This window comes from Pseudorca crassidens, chromosome 4 (assembly GCF_039906515.1).
Source record: "Pseudorca crassidens isolate mPseCra1 chromosome 4, mPseCra1.hap1, whole genome shotgun sequence".
Taxonomy (NCBI): domain Eukaryota; kingdom Metazoa; phylum Chordata; class Mammalia; order Artiodactyla; family Delphinidae; genus Pseudorca; species Pseudorca crassidens.
The window spans coordinates 42834612-42860716 of NC_090299.1; the positions used below are offsets into that span (position 1 = coordinate 42834612).

The following is a 26105-nucleotide window of genomic DNA, read 5'->3' on the forward strand; positions in this document are numbered from 1 at the left end:
TAGGGTTCTATCCATTCGTTTTTTTTTCCTCTTAATAATCACTTTTTTATTTTAATAACTTTATTATATTTTATCTTATTTTATTTTACTTTATCTTTTCTTTTTTTCCTTCCTTCCCTCCTTCCTTCCTTCCTCCCTCCCTCCGTCCTTTCTTTCTTTCTTTCTACTTCTACTAATTCTTTCTACTTTTTCTCCCTCTTATTTTGAGCCGTGTGGATGAAAGGCTCTTGGTGCTGCAGCCAGGAGTCAGTGCTGTGCCTCTGAGGTGAGAGAGCCAACTTCAGGACACTGGTCCACAAGAGACCGCCCAGCTCCACATAATATCAAACAGTGAAAATCTCCCAGAGATCTCCATCTCAACACCAGGACCCAGCTTCACTCAACGACCAGCAAGCTACAGTGCTGGACATCCTATGCCAAACAACTAGCAAGACAGGAACACAACCCCACCCATTAGCAGAGAGGCTGCCTAAAATTATAATAGGTCCACAGACACCCCAAAACACACCACCAGACGTGGACCTGCCCACCAGAAAGACAAGATCCAGCCTCATCCACCTGAACACAGGCACTAGTCCCCTCCACCAGGAAGCCTACAGAACCCACTGAAACCAACCTTAGCCACTGGGGAGAGACACCAAAAACAATGGGAAGAACCTGCAGCCTGCAAAAAGGAGACCCCACACACAGTAAGATAAGCAAAATGAGAAGACAGAAAAACACACAGCAGATGAAGGAACAAGATAAAAACCCACCAGACCTAACAAATGAAGAGGAAATAGGCAGTCTACCTGAAAAAGAATTCAGAATAATAACAGTAAAGATGATCCAAAATCTTGGAAATAGAATAGACAAAACGCAAGAAACATTTAACAAGGACCTAGAAGAACTAAAGATGAAACAAACAATGATGAACAACACAATAAATAAAATGAAAAATACTCTAGATGGGATCAATAGCAGAATAACTGAGGCAGAAGAACGGATAAGTGACCTGGAAGATAAAATAGTGGAAATAACTACTGCAGAGCAGAATAAAGAAAAAAGAATGAAAAGAACTGAGGACAGTCTCAGAGACCTCTGGGACAACATTAAACACACCAACATTCGAATTATAGGGGTTCCAGAAGAAGAAGAGAAAAAGAAAGGGACTGAGAAAATATTTGAAGAGATTATAGTTGAAAACTTCCCTAATATGGGAAAAGAAATAGTTAATCAAGTCCAGGAAGCACAGAGAGTCCCATACAGGATAAATCCAAGGAGAAATACCCCAAGACACATATTAATCAAACTGTCAAAAATTAAATACAAAGAAAACATATTAAAAGCAGCAAGGGAAAAAAAAACAAATAACACACAACGGAATCCCCGTAAGGTTAACAGCTGATCTTTCAGCAGAAACTCTGCAAGCCAGAAGGGTCTGGCAGGACATATTTAAAGTGATGAAGGAGAAAAACCTGAAACCAAGATTACTCTATCCAGCAAGGATGTCATTCAGATTTGATGGAGAAATTAAAACGGTTACAGACAAACAAAAGCTGAGAGAGTTCAGCATCACCAAACCAGCTCTACAACAACTGCTAAAGGAATTTCTCTAGGCAAGAAACACAAGAGAAGGAAAAGACCTACGATAACGAACCCCAAACAATTAAGAAAATGGGAATAGGAATATACATATCAATAATTACCTTAAATGTAAATGGACTAAATGCTCCCACCAAAAGACACAGATTGGCTGAATGGATACAAAAACAAGACCCATATATTTGCTGTCTACAAGAGACCCACTTAAGACCTAGAGATACATACAGACTGAAAGTAAGGGGATGAAAAAGATATTTCATGCAAATGGAAACCAAAAGAAAGCTGGAGTAGCAATGCTCATATCAGACAAAATAGACTTTAAAATAAAGACTATTAGAAGAGACAAAGAAGGACACTACGTATTGATCAAGGGATCAATCCAAGAAGAAGATATAAAAATTGCAAATACTTATGCACCCAACATAGGAGTACCGCAATACATAAGGCAAATGCTAACAGCCATAAAAGGGGAAATCGACAGTAACACATTCATAGTAGGAGACTTTAACACCCCACTTTCACCAATCGACAGATCATCCAAAATGAAAATAAATAAGGAAACACAAGCTTTAAATGATACATTCAACAAGATGGACTTAATAACTGATATTTATAGGACATTCCATGAAAAACAACAGAATACACATTTTTCTCATGTGCTCATGGAAAATTCTCCAGGATAGATCTTATCTTGGGTCACAAATCAAGCCTTGGTAAATTTAAGAAAATTGAAATTGTATCAAGTATCTTTTCCGACCACAACACTATGAGACTAGATATCAATTACAGGAAAAGATCTGTAAAAAATACAAACACATGGAGGCTAATCAATACACTACTTAATAACGAAGTGATCACTGAAGAAATCAAAGAGGAAATTAAAAAATACCTAGAAACAAATGACAATGGAGACACGACGACCCAAAATCTATGGGATGCAGCAAAAGCAGTTCTAAGAGGGAAGTTTATAGCAATACAATCCTACCTTAAGAAACAGGAAACATCTCGAATAAACAACCTAACCTTGCACCTAAAGCAATTAGAGAAAGAAGAACAAAAAAACCCCAAAGTTAGCAGAAGGAAGGAAAGAAATAAAAATCAGATCAGAAATAAATGAAAAAGAAATGAAGGAAACGATAGCAAAGATCTATAAAACTAAAAGCTGGTTCTTTGAGAAGATAAACAAAATTGGTAAACCATTAGCCAGACTCATCAAGAAAAAAAGGGAGAAGACTCAAACCAATAGAATTAGAAATGAAAAAGGAGAAGTAACAACTGACACTGCAGAAATACAAAAGATCATGAGAGATTACTACAAGCAACTATATGCCAATAAAATGGACAACCTGGAAGAAATGGACAAATTCTTAGAAATGCACAACGTGCCAAGACTGAATCAGGAAGAAACAGAAAATATGAACAGACGAATCACAAGCACTGAAATTGAAACTGTGATTAAAAATCTTCCAACAAACAAAAGTCCAGGACCAGATGGCTTCACAGGCGAGTTCTATCAAACATTTAGAGACAAGCAAACACCTATCCTTCTCAAACTCTTCCAAGATATAGCAGAGGGAGGAACACTCCCAAACTCATTCTACGAGGCCACCATCACCCTGATACCAAAACCAGACAAGGATGTCACAAAGAAAGAAAACTACAGGCCAACATCACTGATGAATATAGATGCAAAATCCTCAACAAAATACTAGCAAACAGAATCCAACAGCACATTAAACGGATCATACACCATGATCAAGTGGGGTTTAATCCCGGAATGCAAGGATTCTTCAATATACGCAAATCAATCAACGTGAAACACCATATTAACAAATTGAAGGAGAAAAACCATATGATCATCTCAATAGATGCAAAGGAAGCTTTCGACAAAAGTCAACACCCATTTATGATAAAAACCCTGCAGAAAGTACGCATAGAGGGAACTTTCCTCAACATAATAAAGGCCATATATGACAAACCCACAGCCAACATCGTCCTCAATGGGGAAAAACTGAAACCATTTCCACTAAGATCAGGAACAAGACAAGGTTGCCCACTCTCACCACTCTTATTCAACATAGTTTTGGAAGTTTTAGCCACAGCAATCAGAGAAGAAAAGGAAATAAAAGGAATCCAAATCGGAAAAGAAGAAGTAAAGCTGTCACTGTCTGCAGATGACATGATACTATACATAGAGAATCCTAAAGATGCTACCAGAAAACTACTAGAGCTAATCAATGAATTTGGTAAAGTAGCAGGATACAAAATTAATGCACAGAAATCTCTGGCATTCCTATACACTAATAATGAAAAATCTGAAAGTGAAATCAAGAAAACACTCCCATTTACCACTGCAACAAAAAGAATAAATATCTAGGAATAAACCTACCTAAGGAGAAAAAAGACCTATATGCAGAAAATTATAAGACACTGATGAAAGAAATTAAAGATGATACAAATAGATGGAGAGATATACCATGTTCTTGGATTGGAAGAATCAACATTGTGAAAATGACTCTACTACCCAAAGCAATCTACAGATTCAATGCAATCCCTATCAAACTACCACTGGCATTTTTCACAGAACTAGAACAAAAAATTTCACAACTTGTATGGAAACACAAAAGACCCTGAATAGCCAAAGCAATCTTGAGAACAAAAAAAGGAGCTGGAGGAATCAGGCTCCCTGACTTCAGACTATACTACAAAGCTACAGTAATCAAGACATTATGGTACTGGCACAAAAACAGAAAGATCAATGGAACAGGATAGAAAGCCCAGAGATAAACCCACGCACATATGGTCACCTTATCTTTGATAAAGGAGGCAGGAATGTACAGTGGAGAAAGGACAGCCTCTTCAGTAAATGGTGCTGGGAAAACTGGACAGGTACATGTAAAAGGAAGAGATTAGACCACTCCCTAGCACCATACACAAAAATAAGCTCAAAATGGATTAAAGACCTAAATGTAAGGCTAGAAACTATCAAACGCTTAGAGGAAAACACAGGCAGGATACTCTATGACATAAATCACAGCAAGATCCTTTTTGACCCACCTCCTAGAAAAATGGAAATAAAAACAAAAATAAACAAATGGGACCTAATGAAACTTCAAAGCTTTTGCACAGCAAAGGAAACCCTAAACAAGACAAAAAGACAACCCTCAGAATGAGAGAAAATATTTGCAAATGAAGCAACTGACAAAGGATTAATCTCCAAAATTTATAAGCAGCTCATGCAGCTTAATAACAAAAAAACAAACAACCCAATCCAAAAATGGGCAGAAGACCTAAATAGGAATTTCTCCAAAGAAGATATACAGACTGCCAACAAACATATGAAAGAATGCTCAACATCACTAATCATTAGAGAAATGCAAATCAAACTACAATGAGATATCATCTCACACCAGTCAGAATGGCCATCATCAAAAAATTTAGAAACAATAAATGCTGGAGAGGGTGTGTAGAAAAGGGAACCCTCTTGCACTGTTGGTGGGAATGTAAATTGATACAGCCACTGTGGAGAACAGTATGGAGGTTCCTTAAAAAACTAAAAATAGAACTACCATATGACCCAGCAATCCCACTACTGGGCATATACCCTGAGAAAACCGTAATTCAAAAAGAGTCATGTACCAAAATGTTCATTGCAGCTCTATTTACAATAGCCAGGAGATGGAAACAACCTAAGTGTCCATCGACAGATGAATGGATAAAGAAGATGTGGCACATATATACAATGGAATATTACTCAGCCATAAAAAGAAACGAAATTGAGCTATTTGTAATGAGGTGGATAGACCCAGAGTCTGTCATACAGAGTGAAGTAAGTCAGAAGGAGAGAGACAAATACCATATGCTAACACATATATATGGAATTTAAGAAAAAAAAAACTGTCATGAAGAACCTAGGGGTAAGACAGGAATAAATACTGTGTCCTACTAGACCTACTAGAGAATGGACTTGAGGATATGGGGAGGGGGAAGGGTAAGGTGTGACAAAGCGAGAGAGAGGCATGGATATATATATACTACCAAACGTAAGGTAGATAGCTAGTGGGAAGCAGCCGCATAGCACAGGGAGATCAGCTCGGTGCTTTGTGACCACCTGGAGGGGTGGGATAGGGAGGTTGGGAGGGAGGGAGACACAAGAGGGACGAGATATGGGAACATATGTATAAGTGATTCACTTTGTTATAAAGCAGAAACTAACACACCATTGTAAAGCAATTATACTCCAATAAAGATGTTAAAAAAAAAAAAAAAAAAGAAATGTTAAAAGGACTTCCCTGGGCTTCCCTGGTGGCGCAGTGGTTGGGATTCCGCCTGCCAATGCAGGTGACACGGGTTCGTGCCCTGGTCTGGGAGGATCCCACATGCCGCGGAGCGGCTGGGCCCGTGAGCCATGGCCACTGAGCCTGCACGTCCGGAGCCTGTGCTCCGCAATGGGAGAGGCCACAACAGTGAGAGGCCCGCATACAGCAAAAAAAAAAAAAAAAAAAAAAAAAAGGACTTCCCTAAGTGGGAAGAAAAAAGGCCACAACTAGAAATATGAAAATTTAAAAAGCAAAAGCCTCATCAATAAAAGCAAACAACCCGTAAGGTAGTATATCAACCACTTATAAAGCTAGTAGTAAAATTAAAAAACAAAAGTAGTAAAATTATCTATATCCAAAATAAGTAGTCAAAAAACACACAAAACAAAAAGATGTAAAATATGATATCAAAACATTAAATGTGGAGAGGGAGGTAAAAATGCAGGGTTGTGAGAATGAACTCAAACTAAAAAAGATCAACATTAAACAATCACATATACCTATCTATGTATCTTCCTACCTACCTCATGGTAACCTAAAACCAAAAACCTATAATCAATACACACAATAAGAGAAAGGAATTCAAACATAACACTAAAGATAGTCATGAAGTCACAAGGGAAGAAGACAAAAGAAAAAAAGGAACAAAACTACCAAAACAACCAGAAAACAATTCACAAAATGGCAAAAAGTACATTACCTATCAATAATTACTTTAAATGTAAATAAACCAAATACTCCAGTCAAAAGACTTAGAGTGGCTGAACAGATTTTTTAAAATAAACAAAAAAGTAACCATATATATGCTGCCTGTAAGAGACTTATTTCAGACCTAAATACACACACAGACTGAAAGTGAGTGGACATAAAAAGGTACTCCATGTGAATGGAAATGAAAAGACAGGGTAGCAACACTTATATCAGACAAAACAGACTTTAAAACAAAGACTATAACAAGAAACAAAGAAGGATATTACCCAATGATAAAAGGGGTCAATCCAACAAGAAGACATAACAGCTATAAATACATATGCACCCAACAAAGGAGCACCTAACAAGGTGAAGCAAATATTAACAAACATAAAGGGAGAAACTGACAGTAACACAGTAATAGAAGGAACCTTTAACACCCCACTCACATCAATGAACAGATTATCCAGACAGAAAAGCAATAAGGAAACACTGGCCTTAAATAATATATTACACTAGATGTATTTTAAATATATAGAGAACATACTATCCGAATGCAGCACGACACACCTTCTTTTCAAGTGCACATGGAACATTCTCCAGGATAGATCACGTGCTAGGCCACAAAACAAGTTTCAGTAAATTTAAGAAGACTGAAATCATATCAAGAATCTTTTCCAACTACAATGCTGTAAGACTAAAAATCAACTACCTAAAAAAAAAAAAACCAAAACAACCCACACACAAGCACATGGAGGCTAAACAATATGCTACTAAACATCCAATGGATCACTGAAGAAATCAAAAAAGAAATTAAAAAAATACCTGGAGACAAATGAAAATGGAAATACAATGATCCAGTGTCTATGGAACTCAGCAAAAGCAGTTCTAAGAGGCAAGTTTATAGCAATACAAGCCCACACCTCAGGAAACAAGAAAAATCTCAAATAAAAATTTAATCTTATATCCAAAGGAACTAGAAAAAGAACAAACAAAACCCAAAGTTAGCAGAAAGGAAGAAATAATAAAGATCAGAGGAAAATAATGAGAGACTAAAAAACAAAAGAAAAGATCAATGAAACTGAGTTGGTTCTTTGAAAGATAAACAAAATTGATAAACCTTTAGCCAGACTCATCAACATAAAAAGAGAGTCCAAATAAAATAAAAAATGAAAGAAGAGAAATTATAGCTAACACCACAGGAACACAAAGAATTGTAGAAGATTATACTGAGAATAATTATATGCCAATAAAATTGACAACCTAGAAGAAATAGAATAAATTCCTAGAAATGTACAATCTCCCATGACTAAATTAGGAAGAAACAGAAAATATGAACAGACCAATTACCAGTAATGAAATTGAATCAGTAATCAAAAAAACTCCCAGCAAACAGAAGTCCAGGACCAGATGGCTTCACTGGTGAATTCCACCAAAAATTTAAAGAGGAGTTAACATCCATCCTTCTCAAACTATTCCAAAACACTGCAGAGGAGAAAAATGTTTCCAAACTCATTCTACAAGGACAGCATCACCCTGATATCCAAACCAAAGACAACACATGCAAAAGAAAATGACAAGCCAATGTCACTTATGAACATAGATGCAAAAATCCTCAAGAAAGTATTAGCAAACCAAATACAACAATATGTTAAAAGAATCATACACCATGATCAAGTGGAATTCATCCTAGGGATGCAAGGATGATTCAATATGTGCAAATCAATGAACGTGATAACCTTAAGAAACTCAATAATAAAAATCATATGATCACCTCAAGAGATGCAGAAAATGTTTTTGACAAAATTCAACATCCATTTAAGGTTATAGCTTGGAAAACTATAAGACACTGATGAAAGAAATTAAAGAAAACACAAATAAAAAGATATACCACACTCATGAACTGGAGGAATTAATATTGTTAAAATGACCGTACTACATTCAATGCTATCTCTCTCTGTCAAAATACCAATAGAATTTGTCACAAAATTAAACAAATAATCCTAAATTTGAATGGAAACACAAAAGACCTTGAACAGCCAAAACAATCATGAGAAAGAACAACAAAGCTGGATGTATCAGGCTTCCTGACTTCAAACCATACTACAAAGCTACAGTAATCAAAACAGTATGGTGCTGGCATAAAAAACACACAGAGATCAATGGAACAGAATAGAATCCAGAAGTAAATCCACACTTATATGATCAATTAATCTATGACAAAGGACGCAAGAATATAAATGGGAAAAAGACATCCTCTTCAATAAACAGTATTGGGAAAACTGGAGAGCTACATTAAAAAAGAATCAAACTGGACTACTTTCTCACAACAAATACAAAAATAAACTTAAAATGGATTAAAGACTTAAATGTAAGGACCCGAAACCATAAAACTCCCAGAAGAAAACACAGGCAGTATGCTCTTTGACACTGGTCTTACCAATAGCTTGGATATGTCTCCTCAGGGCAAGGGCAATAAAAGCAAAAATAAGCAAATGGGGCTACATCAAACTAAAGAGCTTTTGCATGCAAAAAAGCAAAAAGAACTCTCAACAAAACAAAAAGGCAGCCTACTGAATGGGAGAAGATACTTGCAAATGATATATCTGACAAAGGGTTAATATCCAAAATATACAAAGAACTCATACAACTTGACATCAAAAAAAACAAACCACCAGGTTAAAAAATGGGCAGCAGACCTGAATAGACATTTTTCCAAAGAAGACATACCGATGGCCAACAGACACATAAAAATATGCTCAACATCATTAAGTACCAGGGAAATGCAAATCAAAACCACAATGAGATACCACCTCACACCTGTCAGAATGGCTGCCAACAAAAAGACAACAAATAACAAGTGTTGGTAAAGATGTGGAGAAAAGTGAACCCTCATGCACTACTGGTGGGACTGCAAATTGGTGCACCCCTATGGAGAACAGTATGGAGAATTCTCAAAAAATTAAAAATAGAAATGTCAGCAATTTCACTTCTGAGTATTTATCCAAAGAAAACAAAAACACTAATTCAAAAAGTTATATGCACTCCAGTATTCACTGCTGCATTATTTATATTATTATAAATAAAATTTTAATATAAATATAATTACTATTAATTTTATAATTATAAAATTAGCATACTTGTTTATATTTATAATCTATTAATTATATAATTGCTATTATATTGATTGTATAATATAATTATACATAATTTAATAATATGTTATAATTTTTTGCATTATTTATAATAGCCACAAGGTGGAAGCAACCTGAGAGTCCATGGAAAGATAAATGGATAAAGACGATACATACATATATATATATATACACACACACACACACACACACGTATATATATTACTCAGCCATTAAAAAAGAATCTTGCCACTTGAGACAACATGGATGGATCTAGAGGATACTAAGTGAAATAAGTCAGACAGAGAAAGACAAATATGACATGATTTTACTTATATGTGGAATCTAAAAAACAAAACAAAAACAGTCTCAGATACAGAAAACAAACCAGTGGTTGCAAGAAGGGAGGAGGGTAGGGGAAATAGGTGAAGGAGATTAAGAGGTCCTGTTATATAAGTCATGGGGATGTAATATACAGCATAAGGAATATGGTCAATAATACAGTAATAACTTTATGTAAGTTGAGATGGTTACCAGACTTACCACAGTGATCATTTCATAACGTATGCAACTGTCAGGTCATTACGCAGTACACTTAAAACTAACATAATATTGTACATCAACTATATTTCAATGAAAAATAAATTTAGAAGAAATTTTAAAGCATTAACTATCCTTAATAATGGAACAGCAGTAATATTTAAAAATTAAATGCAGATTATGCCATCTCCCCATGAAATGGGTGGGGGTGGTGGGGGTGGTAGAAAAACAGTTTCCACATGCAATGTGCTCACATGTTGAAGTCAGTTTGGTTCAAGACTGCCAAGTCCTATTTAATGGTTTTCTAACATCAAGTGGCACAGGACAAGGCAAAAGGGGGGCACCTCCATTACCTGGAACCCCTGGGAAATTAGCTGCTCAAATTAATTAATTTATGAAGAATAACATTTAAGCCAAGTCCCAAAATATCATTTAATCATGATTTTTTCCATTAAGTATTATCAAAAATTTTACTCCCCAAATATTACACTGTTTTCTGATTACATGGGTATAAACTTGAGTACTCCCTTGATGACTTGGGACCTGGTTATAGATAACTAATTTTACCGTGCAGTTGGATGGGAGTCACTCCAGAAGACTTATTTTAGTTTGTTTTCTTGAAATAGTCCCTGATGTCAACTTTTCAAATGAACTTTATTAATCATTTAAGGAAATGAAAGTACAGTAACGACAAAACAGTCAACCTACAAAATAAAACTTCTGACCCTGTAACGGTTCACTAAACTCAGATTTCCTCTCAAGTTCTCTAAGGGAATCCAGAACGTTTTTTCCTTTGTGCTTAGGCCAGACTTTTAAAGGAGGCAGCTAGGCGCAGTAGTGCCACAAGAGGCATGAGGACTTAAGCTAAGAGACACAAACTTAAAGGGTAAGATGGTCTGCTTCCAGAGCTGCCCTATCCTCCATACAAGAAACTTGAGGGGTTCCATCTTATATTTCACAAATGTTAATAGCAATGGAATCAAAATGAGGAAACTCTTAGAGAAAAGTGAAATTTCAGAGTCATTAGATGTCCTTCCTTAGAGGTGATTTTCCCTCACAGTATTTAGTTCAAATGTTAGTTAAATTTAAAAGCAGAGTGACTTCTTATTTATTTTCTCGTCAAATGTTTCTTCCTTCATCTTTAGACAACTCTGTGTAAAATAGTTTTCTCTTAGCCTGAACTGAAATCTGTCTGTCTATAGTTTGTATCCTTCCTGCTCTTCCTCTTCCTCAATAAAACAAACAAAAAATACCTGGGACCACAAAGAACATAATTGCAAGATTACCTCCTCTTCCACAGCCTTACAGATATTTATAAAAATAGGTGGCATGCTGCTGACTATTCTCTTCTTTGTGACATAAATTATACATAGCATGACATAAAATTGACTCAATATGTGCCTTTCTGAATAACAGGTCTCCATTCGAATTATTATTTCAAACAGCAATGAAGATAAGCTTACAAATTCAAATTCTGACGACTGCACAATAAATTTCAAAAAGACAATTCAGCTCAATAAAATCAGGTATCTGTCTAAAACTATTCATTTGTCAGAGTCATGATTTCATGGGAGTTCAAAAGACCTATTTAGTCCCATTTCACAGTAAAGTAACCCTGGATTGAGATTTACAACAAAATCAAAACACAAAAGAAATTACTTGGTAAAGTCCTCAAAGTAGATTTTATTTATACATTTCTTCAAATGACTGTGGAACTTTTAAAAACCCCTCCCCCAAATGTGACAATTTACGGACAGTGGTGGGAACCAGGGGTCTTTGAAGAAAGCGAATACAAAGACACTGGTGCTGTGCCAGCTCCCTGAGCTAACACCAAGAAGCCAATTTATTTTATAATCTTAAAGAATCTTATATGTGGATATGTTTGAATTGGCCCTCTGAGAATTGTTCAAATAAAGGAAACATTATGGAAAGGAGACTGGTTTCCAAACTGTGCAGTCTCTGAAAATAAAACTTCAAAAATGTATGTCTGAAAAGATCTGCAAGACTTGGTACAGTGTTTATCTATGAAGAGAACCAATAACCCATTGACTTCAAAACTCAAAATAATCTAAAAAATACTTTAAATGGCATGGCATTAGTGACATTTTTTTCAAAATATTTAGTTTAAAAGAAATCTGATAAAATTGTTCTCACCCTATGAAAAAGACCTAATCCCTTTCTAAAACAAAAATAGGATTTGCAAGAGAAACAACACTGTACAATTCACTGGTAAATTAAGATTTCCGAGGCTGTAAGAAATGGGGCCAAAACAAGTCACACTCAAAAAGGGATGATTAACACAAGAAATGTGCTATAAGTAAAGTGCATGAAAGGAAGCCTGCTCAGCTAAATGAAGTAGACAAAGGTCAGAAGTCAAGGGTCATTCGCCAGAGCGGCAGCAGGCTCGAAAACCACACTGCAAATTCTGGCATCCACTGGCGGTGTCAGCATGAGGACCTGTATGAAAACAGAGAAGTGTGAAAGGAGGAATTTCTTATCACACAAAAATAATCTTGCTAATGAAAGAAGTAAAACACTTATTTTTTTTTAACTAGTAATACATTTGTAACATAGAAGTAAAATCCCACAATGAGTGTATAAAAAATTATTCAGCACAAAAATCGCCAACAGCAGTTTGACTTTAACTAATATAGGTAAATGAAAAAGAAGAATGAAAAGAAGTAATTTTTTGGCAACAATCTTACAAAATAAAAAATCCAAGAAGAAAAGAGATAACCCACAGAAACAAGACTGCCAGGATAACTTCACAATGGATTTCTTGTATCATGAACATCTTTCCTAGAAATATAATTAAGGCAAAAACAACCTTATCTATAATAGATAAGCTAAAGAATCCAGTATTGAGCAATTATAATAAATATTACATTCAAAATTTTTGTTAAAAATAAACTACGTAGATATAGCCTTAACATATTTGCCATATTGTTATTTAATATCTGTACCCAAAATAAGTCATGTGATAGGGTTAGGTGAAATTATCTTCCAGAATCAAATATGTAATGAATGAATAATTAAAAACATACCTAAGACATAATAAAAGTTATGATCCAATTACAAAGAAAAATAATAATACATTTGTGGAATAACTGACATTTTATTCCAATGACATTATGCTACCCAGACACTAGATTAAAAGATCCATTAGGGAACAAAGCTGAGAATTAGAAAGTATCAAAGAGATATCATGGCGCATATTCAAATGTCAAGTACTCTGAATGAATCACAGTTTTCATAAAGGCGAGCAAATGCGGAAAAAGACATTTTAACTATATTGAAGCCTTTCAGTATGTCTGCACCATGAACAAAGTTAATTAGTTCTTTCATCAATTAGAACCAAAATACTTGCATTTTTGATACGTAAGGACCATAAAAGTACATGAAATATATTTTTATTATAGAAAATAATATTTATTTTATCAAATGGATTATAATTGAAAAATCACTGGAATGATATCAAGACTTTAACTTAGAAAAATATATTATATTAGCTTTCTTTGTCTTTTGAAGTAGCGATCCATTGCAAAAGAAGGCAATTATGCTAATACCAACATAAGAAAATAACTACTTGCAAATAAACACATAGAACACACTTATTTACCAGAATTTAACTTTTTTTTTGTATTCCTGTAATGGCAATATACAAAATACAAAGGACTAATTTCTTAGGATATACAATCAATGAAGTATAGCATTCATATATTTCACTAATGGAAATAATAATGTATCTTTAAGTAAGAAAAGAAACTAATGAACTTTACAAGCATAGTGGAACTGCAATAGCTTATGATTTCATTTATTTTCAAATACTTATGCTTAACTTTTAAAGTAATATAATGCCTGGGATACGGGGAGCAGGTATGGGAATGGGCAATAGTATATGAAAAAAGATTGACCACAGGTTTATAACTGCTGAAGCCAATGATCCATAAAGCTTCTTTATATTATTATGTTTATATATTTAAAAGGTTCTATAATAAAAGTTTAAAGTCATTTCAAATATAAAACTGAATTACCACAAGCTTATTTTTTATTTAATCAAAATTAAAATCTATTCTATTTTGAAAATGAAAAGTTAAATGTGTCAAATACTTAAAATTCATAAAGTAGCATTTTTGTTAAGACTATTTTCTCTTAAGACACAATGCTAGTCATCTTAATCAAAGAGTCAAAATGAAATTTCTTAGTACATTAGAGCCTTTCTCCAAGAGCCAATCTCCTACCTCACTATCATTGCCCTGCCCTGACACAGTCCCTGTGATGAAATGCTTAAACTGGTGGTTTTTGCAAAAACATATCTAACATTTTCTCAGTATATAATTCTAACTTTTTTGAAAGGGAGAAATATGAGGAAAGAGACATGGAGACTTTGGTACAATATTCCAAACTGAAACTCCCTACAATACTTCAAAATGTCTATACTCCTATTTTTAAAAGCACAGAAAGGTAAGGAAGAAATTTTATACTGCAATCACACGCCTAGGGAAAAATCATAAGCGATGGCTGAAAGCAATCAAAGTAAAGTATGCTACTGGTTTTCAAGAGAGAAAATTAAATGGGAGCCTCAAAGGAGCCAATTGGATCAAGGAATCTAATCAAAAGATTCATATTTTTCCAAACACAGGCATACTTCATTTAATTGTGCTTCACTTTATTGCACTTTGCAGATACTGCATTTTTTACAAACTAAAGGTGTGTGGCAACCTTGCACTGAGCAAGTCTATTGGCACCATTTTTCCAACAACATTTGCTCACTTCCTGTCTCTCTGGCACATTTTGGTAATTCTCACAATATTTCAAGCTTTTTCATTATTATTATATTTGTTATGGTCATCTGTGATCAGTGATCTTTGATGTTACTACTATGACTCACTGAAGGCTCAGATGATGGTTAAAATTTTTTAGCAAAAAAGTATTTTTAAATTAAAGTATGTACGTTGCTTTTTTTAGACAATGCTTTTGCACTTAATAGACTACAGTACAGTGCAAACATAACTTTTATATACACTGGGAAACCAAAATATTCACGTGGCTCACTTTATTGCAATATTCACTTTATTATGGTGGTCTGGAACCAAACTCACAATATCTCCAAGGTATGCCTGTACCACCCAGTTTTTCACCAACCTCCCCCAAAAAAGAGGCTCAGGATCCTCAGTCTCCACTCCGGTGACCTGAGTCACTTTTTGCTCTCAAAGTCTAAGGGATGGAAGTAGGGATAATATGGGAAGAAAAATGTAGGAATAAAAATATGTGTCCTATATTAGGTAGAAAGTAACCCTCTCCTGATATCTGTCAGCATCTCCTTATTCATCACAAAACAAAGTTCACGCTCATATTGCTATAAAATGTGCTCCCTTTCTCAGATACACACCAGAATATCTTAGTTTCAATGGAAATCTAAGGGCATAAATTGTGCTTAACCAACAACTGTAATACTAACTACCTCAAAACTACAATCCCATCATAAGGTGAATGACATTCCAGGTGACTGATCCTAAAAATCCATAAAAGTGGTATCATCCATGAATGGGTTTTATTTTGTTGAAGGCCTAGGGCAAAGCAAAAGTGAAGACAACCGCTGTTTGTAAGTTAGTTTCATACTGTAGAAAACAGGGGAGAAAGCAATTTCCAAAGCATGGAAATCATAAGCAATGTTAACAGTTAAGACCCTTAAGCATCACAGAAGGACTATTTAGAAAAGGGAATAAATGGACAACAGAATAAACAGGCAACAGAAAAAGTGAGGTAGAATTGGAAAGAAACATGACTAAGATATGTTGGGTTGCCAAATATCTCAAGTAGACAGCTGTGCTTCCACAGACATGGAATTTCAAAGGTAAACATTTGACTTATCACCAGTAAATGTCAATCTTGATATGAGATAATAAACCCAATGGTTATAACAGATGCGGGCTAAATTACGGTAAAGGATAATAAAACAGAAAAATAACATTTGCATAATCATTAAATAAAACCTTTAAATGCATGGTAAAAATAAATTTTGTAAGAGAGCATTTTTTAAAATATTAGTTAAGAAGAGCTATAATGGTAGCTATTGTTATTTTCCCAAATTTTTATTACTGAATTGTTTGTTTTTCCTAGATTTTAAGCATATTACTTATGCTGTATATCTGCACTTACCTTCACTTACCTTTAATTCCTCTTTAACTTAAATTAGAAACATAAGAGAGCAAATCATCTGAAACTGTGTCACCTACTATGATCTAATCTATCTTAATTCACAAATTAAACATACATTGAAATGCAAATCAGTACAAGTTTATTTGCTATCATTGTTCAAATGTTCTTCAGAGCTCTAAAACTAGGCAATTCCATCTAACACTTCTTAAATGACAAGGAATTTTTTAAATGTTATGGCTAAGAAGCCTTTTTTTATACTTAAATCTTAACTTTTTTATCAATCAAATAACAAATTTAAATGTCATGAAAGAATCATTAAGAATAAAAATGGCATTTTATGTTAATGCTTAGTATAGTGCCTTGCTGGCAGCAGACACTGTTTGAATATCTGATTACTAATTTATCTTCTCCAAAATCTCTGCTAATGCTTAGGAAATAGAAAATTTTGTTTTACTTAGCACTTTTTAGTTAATGAGTATTATTTATCAGCATTTACTTCTTTTAGTTAGTAACCTGGTAGTTAACTATGTAAACTCTCTTTTGACAAAATACATTTTTAGTTAAGTGTTACTCTCAAATATTAAAATATAATGTGTCACCTAAATATGCTCCCTATTAGTTTAAGAACATGTATAAAAATATTGACTACTTTCAGAAATAATAAAAATAATAATGAAAAGGGAGCTAAATATTTATAGTCACTAAGTATTTGTACAAGTTGAATTATAATAAAAGATACTGGATGAATCCTGTGTCATCTTGCAAAACTGGATACAATGCAACTTTATTCTAACACTTTCTAGTGTCCATATGGCCTTTTAAGGAAAAGATTGTATCAGGGCATTGCTTTATGAGCAACTGGCTGGAACTCTGGAACATAAGTTCACATGACAAGTCACCCTGTAAACTTTAAAGGATTTCCATTTCCCCCAAATCATGCTTTAAGAAGCTGTAAAAGGAGACTTGGTATTGGATTATACAAGCACGGTCAATTTCCTTTCAAACATTTTAAAGTCAGATATGTTCATTAAAATTCATTTATTGAAAACTACCACTCATTTATCAAAAAAAAATCTTAACATTCAACAAAAAGAATGTAGCAGCTCCTTTGGAACACTTTAATATTTATATATTCAAAACCAGTCAAGATGAAAGGAATTCTAACATACTAACAAAGTGCAAAAGTTTTTAAGTATTTAACTTTATCCCAACACCTAAATTATTTCAAGAAGTTTTTTTTAAAAAGACACACACACACAAAAGTAGTAGGCAGATCATAAAAATGAAGTGAAACCCAATCCCCCTACCAATCCAATAACATCTATATACCCCAAAATAAGTATAACAAATTAGGTTCTGAGATTTATTCCCACCAGCATAACCTATGCTGAAATCAGTGTAGATAATTCAAATGCAACCTACCAATAAGGTGTTTTTCTTACAAAAAATAATTGCTTACTGATTACTTTTCATAATATATCCTATAAGCCTTAGTAAGTACAACAGTGAACCCACAATGACATAACCGTGTATTAAAAATATATATATATATTTTTATTGCATCCCCAAAAGCAGCAAGTGCTGCACTGTAGCACTCACACCTTCTTTTGTACACTTAGCAGGTTGCAACTAAAATGACATTAATTTTCCCCATTCCTTCTTATACACTAAAGGCAACAGAGAGCAAAGAAATGCTTGAAGTTAGTGTTGCTATTTCAAGAACATGGGAGGTCATCTCCTGCATCACCAATGATTCAAGAAACAAAAGAGCTGCTATCTCCTGTCTCTTCATATACATTTTAAGAAAAATCTAATCTCTGAGAAACAGCAGATTTGCTAACTTCTCTGCCTACTGGTATGTCATTAAAGAAGATACTATTCCTCTAGTCTTGCTGGCGTCTGTCAATTTTTCTGCCTGAGAGACTCCGTTTATCTTCCCATGATCTTAAGATGAACTGGACTCTCAAAAATAACAATACATGGGCTTCCCTGGTGGCGCAGTGGTTGGGAGTCCGCCTGCTAATGCAGGGGACATGGGTTCGTGCCCCGGTCCGGGAAGATCCCACATGCCACAGAGTAGTTGGGCCCATGAGCCATGGCTGCTGAGCCTGTGCACCGGAGCCTGTGCTCCGCAACAGGAGAGGCCACAACAGTGAGAGGCCCACGTACCGCAAAAAAAAAAAAAAAAAAAAAAAACATGATGTAAAAAGACACAGTAGAATCTGAACCATGTAAATTTTTTCCAATTATAAATACAGGAGGTTGACTTCCTTACTAATAGTTGAGGAGCAGCTTTTTATGCTTCAGGACTTCAGTCTCTACCAGTGATTATCAAATGCCCAACAGGGCACTGAACGTACTTTGAAAAAGCACATTAAACAGTCCCACTGCAGGGCAGGAATAGGCTTAAAAAATAAAACAAGGGGCTTCCCTGGTGGCGCAGTGGTTGAGAGTCCGGCTGCCGATGCAGCGGACACGGTTCGTGTCCCGGTCTGGGAAGATCCCACATGCCGCCGAGTGGCTGGGCCCGTGAGCCATGGCCGCCGAGCCTGCGCGTCCGGAGCCTGTGCTCCGCAAGGGGAGAGGCCACAACAGTGAGAGGCCCACGTACCACAAAAAAAATAAAAAAAATAAAACAAAACAAAAAAAATCAAGAAATGTTTACCTGATGATTGTTAAAAGTAGGTTCAGGGTTCAATCTCCATAATACTATAGGAATTTTAATCACATTTAAAGCACCTCAGCCTCTTCCCAATACCACACTCACCATCCTCCTCAATCTTCCAAGAGATTTATTTGGAACCAGATTCAGGGTCCCTGAGGAGTTCACATTACCAAAGTCCTCCTTTTTCTACTACATTATGAAGTTTTCTTGTCCTACAAGAAAACTAACTCTAACATCCCTAAGAATTAGGTGTATCTAGAACAGCAATACGCTGTATTGTTAATGAGTGCTCTTTCACTCTAGAGGAATTTCCCAAAATTTTATAAGAATTTTAGTAATTCTATAAAAACTTGTCACTTTGGATTGATTAAACTATTACATATTTCTAAAATCTGGCAGAATGGATAGTTGAGATATCTCTCCAAAAGAAAACTTATCTTTAGAAAGATAAGAAAACTTATCTTTAGAAAGATAAGAAAATTTATCTTTAGAAAGATAAGAAAACTTATCTTTCAGACTAAACCTGAAAGTAAAAAATGTTTGGTAATCAGAAATCTAGAAAACAAAATAGAAACCCTAAGAATTTTCAGAACTGTTAAAAATTTTTAAATCAACTCCTCCAAAATTATCCCATTGTTAAAAGGCATTACCGTTAATGTTGTCACAGTAGTAAAAGTATTCATCATTTAGAGAAGGACATGCTGAAACCAAATCCTGCAGGCCTGCACCAGTTACAGTAAGACAACCAGAGAGATTAAGGTGCTCCAAATAAGGTAGCCCTCCTCCCAGAGTCAAAACCCTGTAAGAGAAGCAATTCAACAATTAGAATATATTAACAATTAAAATGTATTGTAAAATCTATGAAAACTTATGTATTCCTATGGCCCAATGGACTATTAACAGACCTTTCAATCTGGTAATGAAAAATTAAAGTATCTCTATAAAACATGACAACTAACTTCATCCTTAGGCAGGATACATTTAACAGAGACATTTCTGAAGACATTCAATAAACAAGTCTATGAAATGTTCTTTATAAGAACATTACAGTAACTCAATTCTTACAGGAAGGAAGTAATGAATCCTGGAATTGTAATCTTCACTCTCCTACTAAACTAAGTAAAAATTATCAAGAAAATTACTAAACAGTTTGGCAGTTCCTCAAAGAGTTAAAGAATCAGCATATACCCAAGAGAAGTGAAAACATATGTTCACAGAAAAACTTGCAAACAAATGTTCACAGCAGCATTATTCATAATATCCAAAAAGTGGAAACAATCCAAATGTCCACTAATCAATGAGTGGATAAACAAAATTTAGTATAAATATCATGTAGCCATAAAGAACTGATACATGCCACAGCATGCATGAACCTTGAAAATACTGTGCTAAGTGAAAAAAATCATACACAAAAGACCACATACTATGTAATTCCACTTATATGAAATATCCAAAATAAGCAGAATAGACAGACAAAGTAAATTAGTGGCTACCAGGGGCTGGGGGCAAAGAGGAATGAAGAATGACTGCTAATGAGTAAATGGCTTCTTTTTGGTTTAATGAAAATGTTTCTAATTTGATAGTGGTAATGGCTGCCAACCTTATAAGTATACTAAAACCACTGATTTGTACCCTTTAAAAGAATGAATTTAATGTGAATTTCATTTCAGTAAAAATGAAAACATTGCTTTTCATGGCATACCCTAGAAGAATTTTAAAAAAACAATTTACATAAAAAGAATAAAATGAGAAATTGACTGAAATGACAATGGCAGAGCTGAAAAATATCAAGAGCAAAACTGAGAACATCAATTCCCTCTATAGAACAGCAAAAACTGGGAAAACTAGAGACAGTCTATCTTGACAGCACTATCCAAAAACTAATAATACAATAAATTTAGTAAAAAAACAAATAGCATGATTATGCAGATACATGGAAATTAGGAAGTAAAGGTAAGTAAAAGTATGTAAACTACTGAGATTAGAATAAACTATGGAAATATTTATATATTCAGTGACAGGCACTGATGGACAAAGATCAGTACATACATTTTAATGTTTTGTCATTGCATGTTTACAAGAAAAACCTGGCCTATCAAAAAGAGCTTATCAAGACCCCAATACACGTGAGAGATTTAAATGCATACTTCTCCTTATATTTTGACTGAAAAAGACTGACTTTTTCTTAAATCATAGATTCCCTGATCCATTCCTACAGTTTAAATTAGTAACAGTGGCAGTTCAGAACTTCAGTGGCTTGACTGGGCCACAGTAATTACAAATAGACATCTTTAAAGGAAGACTATTGTTTAAAGTTTATTGATTCTTTTTTTCCTATAAAGTTGAATAGCTCAGAATAAAAAATAAAACAGCTTCTAAAAAGTGGTCTAAAAGATCTCAGAAGGTATCTCAATGCAGAAACTGCTTCATGTTCTGAAACTTACAAATTTTCAGTACACTGAGGACAGACTGCATGGAATGTAAAACTTTATATCACAAATACACTTGAGTAAACTGTATATGCATTCACTGAGTCTAGTGGGATATCAAACAAGACAAAAGTAAACAAGCAGTTATAATATCATATGATGAATGCTCTCCTGGGAACGTATTTAAGGGCCTTGGTGGAGGGAGGGGGACAGGGGTCACAAACGGTTTCCCTTAAAAAGTGACGTTTAAACTGGAATGGAGATAGAAATGAACAGAAGTTAGCCAATAAACGTTTGTTAGAGAGAGAGCAAATGCAAATGTATGAAGACAGAGAAATACAGTACAGGCATACCTCAGAGATATTGCAGGTTGAGTTCCAGACCACCACAATAAAGCGAATATCACAATAAAGCAAGCCACACAATTTTTTTGTTTTCTGGTGCATATAAAAAAGTTAGGTTTACATTATACTGTAGTCTATTAAGTATGCAATAGCAGTATGTCTAAAAAACTATATGCATACCTTAATTAAAAATACTTTATTTTATTGCTAATTGCTAAAAATACTTATTGTATCATCTGAGCCTTCAGCAGCAAGTCATAATCTTTTTGCTGGTGGAGGGTCTTGCCTCCATGTTGACGGCTGCTGACTGATCGAGGTGGTGGTTGAAGGCTGGGGTGGCCGTGGCGGTTTCTTAAGACAACAATGAAGTTTTTTTTGCTGCATTGACTGACTCTTCCTTCCACGAATGATTGCTCTGTAGCATTTTGCCCTACTTCTTTCAAAATTGGAGTCAATTACTTTCAAACCCTGCCACTGCTTTAACAATTAAGTTTATGTAATATTCTAAATCTTTTGTTGCCACTTCAACAGTCTTCACAGCATTTTCACCAGGAGTAGATTCCATCGGAAGAAACCACTTTCTTTGTTCATCCATAAGAAACAACTCCTTATCCATTAAAGTTTTATTACGGATATAATTCAGTCACATTTTCATACTCTACTTTTAATTCTAGTTCTCTTGCTATTTCTAACCTGCAGTTACTTCCTCCAGTGAAGTCTTGAACCCCTCAAAGTCATTCATGAGGGTTGTAATCAATTTCTTCTAAAATCCTGTTAATGTTGATATTCTGATATGTTCCCAAGAATCACAAATGTTCTTCATCGCATCTAGAATAGTGAATCCTTTCAAGAAGATTTTCAATTTACTTTGCCTAGCTCAGAGGAATCACTACCTAAGGCAGCTACATAGCCTTACAAAATATATTTCTTAAATAGTAAGACTTGAAAGTTGAAATGCCTCCTGGATCAATGGGCTGCAAAATGGATGTTGTGTTAGCAGGCATGAAAACAACATTAATCTCAGCGACTTCCCTGGTGGCACAGTGGTTAAGAATCGCCTGCCAATGCAGGGGACACGGGTTCGATCCCTGGTCCGGGAAGATCCCACATGTCATGAAGCAAGTAAGCCCATGCACCACAACTACTGAGCCTGCGCTCTAGAGCCCACGAGCCAGCTACTGAGCCCACGTGCCCCAACTACTGAAGCCCGCACACCTAGAGCCTATGCTCTGAGACAAGAGAAGCCACTGAAACAAAAAGCCCGCGCACTGCAACAAAGAGTAGCCCCTGCTCACCACAACTACAGAAAGCCCGTGCACAGCAACGAAGACCCAACACAGCAAAAAATAAATAAATTTATAAAACAAACAACAACAAAAAACATTAATCTCATGGTACATCTCCATCAGAGCTCTTGGGTGAGCAGGTACATTATCTCTGAGCAGTATTTTGAAAGGAATCTTTTCCTTCCTAAGCAGTAGGTCTCAACAGTGGGCTTAAAAAGTCAGTAAATCATGTTGTAAACACATGTGCTGTCATCCAGGCTTTGTGGTTTCATTTACAGAGCACAAGCAGAGTAGATTTAGCATCATTCTTAAGGGCCCTAGGATTTTCAGAATGGTAAATAAGCACTGGCTTCAACGAAGCCACCAGCTGCATTAACCCCTAATAGAAGAGTCAGCCTGTCCTTTGAAGCCAGGCACTGACTTCTCCTCTGTACTCACCTTGCACTTTTATGTTATGGCTTCTTTCCTTAAATCTCATGAACCAACCTCTGCTCGCTTCCAACTTTTCTTCTGCAGCTTCCTCACCTCAGCCTTCACAGAACTGAAGAGAGTTAGGGTCTTGCTGTGAATTAGGCTTTGGCTTAAAAGAATACTGTGGCTAGTTTGATCTTCTATCCAGACCACTAAAACTTTCTCCTTATCAGCAAAAAGGCTGTTTCACTTTCTTACCATTCATGTGTTCAATAGAGTAGCACTTTTAATTTCCTTCAAGAACTTCTCCTTTGCTTGTATAGCCTGGCTAACTGTTTGGTGCAAAAGACCTAGCTTTCAGCCTATCTTGCTTGGCTTTTGACGTGCCTTCCTCACTAAGTGTAATCATTTCTAGATTTTGATTTAAAGTGAGAGATGTGTGACTCATTTTACTTGAATACTTAGAGGCCACTGTAGGGTTATTAATTGGCCTAATTTCAATACTGTTGTGTCTCAGGAAATAGGGTGGCAGGAGAAGATGGAGAGAGATGGGGGAATAGCCAGTTGAAGCAGTCAGAACACACACAGTATTTATCGATTAAGTTTGCCATCTTATATGGTTTGTGGCACTCCAAAACAATTACAGTAGTATCATCAGAGATCACTGATCACAGATCACCATAACAAATATAATAATAATGGAAGTTTGAAATACTGAAGAATTAAAGTGTGACACAAAAACGTGAAGCAAGCAAATATCGTTAGAAAAATGGGACTGACAGACCTGCTCGATACAAGGTTGCCACAAACCTTCAATTTGTATAAGACGCAATTATCTGCAAAGCACAATAAAGCAAAGTACAATGAAACAAGGTATGCCTGTATACCTGGAGGAAACGAAAATAGCTGAGTATGGTTAAAGAAAGGATGGTTTTGTGTGTTTGTGTGTTATGTTTATGTTTACCTACTTGCTGTCTTTTTTTTGGCAGAGGTGAAGATGTGAGGAAATAAAAGGAAGAGATTTAAAGAAGGTAACAAGATATAAACTACAGAGGCAAGCAAGGGCCAAGAATCTGAACTTTAACCAAAGGGCAATAAGACTCACTGAAACGCTTAAAGGAGTAATAACAAGTAATAAGAAATGCATACTAGAAAGATCACTCTAGTCTACTTTTTATCACCAATACCCAAGTACGTCAGGCACAGGCCTACACAGTAAAATGCAAAATACATTCTTTGCTCTCAAACAAAGAAAGAAACATTTAAACAAAGTATTAATAATGCATGCAATAAGAAAAAAAGTTTTAGAAATATATACAAATTACAGAAATAATACAGACCAGGGAGTGATTCAAAGTAGTAATCTTTAAAAGATCAGAACAAAATCCAGAATTCAACAATGTATAATTCACATTATCTGGTATCCAATCAAAAACTACTAAACACTCAAAGAATCAGAAAAAAAGAATCAACAGAAACAGACCAATAAATGATAAAGATGAAATTAGGAGATAATGACTTTAAAACAGATTTCATATTTTAAATATGCTCAAGGATTTAAAAGAAAATATGAACATAATGAAACAAAAAACATGTCCATATATTAGTTTTTTTTATGTTTCAATATATTTACATACATTATTGATGTGCTTATATGTGTGTGTATATGTATATATCAGGGAGGATCACGAGTGTACCAAATGAAACTTCTAGAGATGAAAAATACAATATCTGAAATAAAAAATAGACTGAACGAGATTAGCAGTAATTAGACATTGCAAAAATTAGTGGACTTGAAGAACAACCAGATTAACCAAAATGAAGCACCAAGAGAAAAAAGAACAAAAACAGTAAGGAAAAGAAAAAGCCCTGGTGTTATGGGTTGAATTGTGTCCCCTCCCACCCCCATCAAAAAAAGATATGTTGAAGTCTTAACCCTCAGTATCATAAATGTGACTTTAGTTGGAAATACGGTCTTTGCAGATTTAAGATCAGGTCATTAGGGTGGGCCTTAATCCAATATGACTGATGTCCTCCTAAGAAGAGGGATATTTAGACACACACACACACACACACACACACGGATAATGCCATGTGAAGACGCATAGATATACAGACACAAAAAGGAGATGGCCGTGTGAAGACTGAGGCAGAGATTGGGGTTATAGTGCCACAAGCCAAGCAACACCTGGGTCTATGAAAAGTTTCAAGAGTTAAGAAAGGATGCTCCCTTAAAGGTTTCAGAGGGAACATGGTTTGGCCAACACCCTGATTATTGAACTCTAATCTCCAGAACTCTAAGAGAATAAATTTCTATCATTCTAACCACCTAGCTTGTGGTACTTTGTCATGACAGTCCAGGGAACTATTACACTAAAGTGACCTATAGTACAGTATCAAGAAGTCTGACATACATGAAGTCCCAGCAAGAAGCAGGGGTAAGAGAATAGGGAGGAGAGAAAAAGTACTTGAGGAAATAATAGCTGAATTTTGTTTTTCAATTTTATGAAAGCTAGGAATAACATATCCAAGAATCTCAAT

The 26105-nt window shown here is 35.2% G+C and overlaps 1 protein-coding gene across 4 annotated transcripts in view; it reads right to left on the bottom strand.

Moving 5' to 3' along the window:
• Positions 1–11930: 11930 nt before the first annotated feature.
• The window catches only part of FBXL5 (F-box and leucine rich repeat protein 5), a 50445-nt gene continuing 36270 nt past the window's right edge, over positions 11931–26105 (bottom strand). For 2 of the 4 annotated variants that reach the window (XM_067735565.1, XM_067735564.1), the window contains 2 exons: positions 19745–19893; positions 11931–12724 (listed from right to left, as the gene is read on the bottom strand). In XM_067735565.1, the coding sequence (XP_067591666.1) occupies positions 12648–12724; positions 19745–19893 (226 nt within the window). In that variant the 3' untranslated portion in view covers positions 11931–12647. Of the gene's footprint in view, positions 12725–19744; positions 19894–22076; positions 22219–23610; positions 23695–26105 lie in introns of those variants that run through there. The other 2 variants (XM_067735566.1, XM_067735567.1) reach the window with 2 other exon arrangements.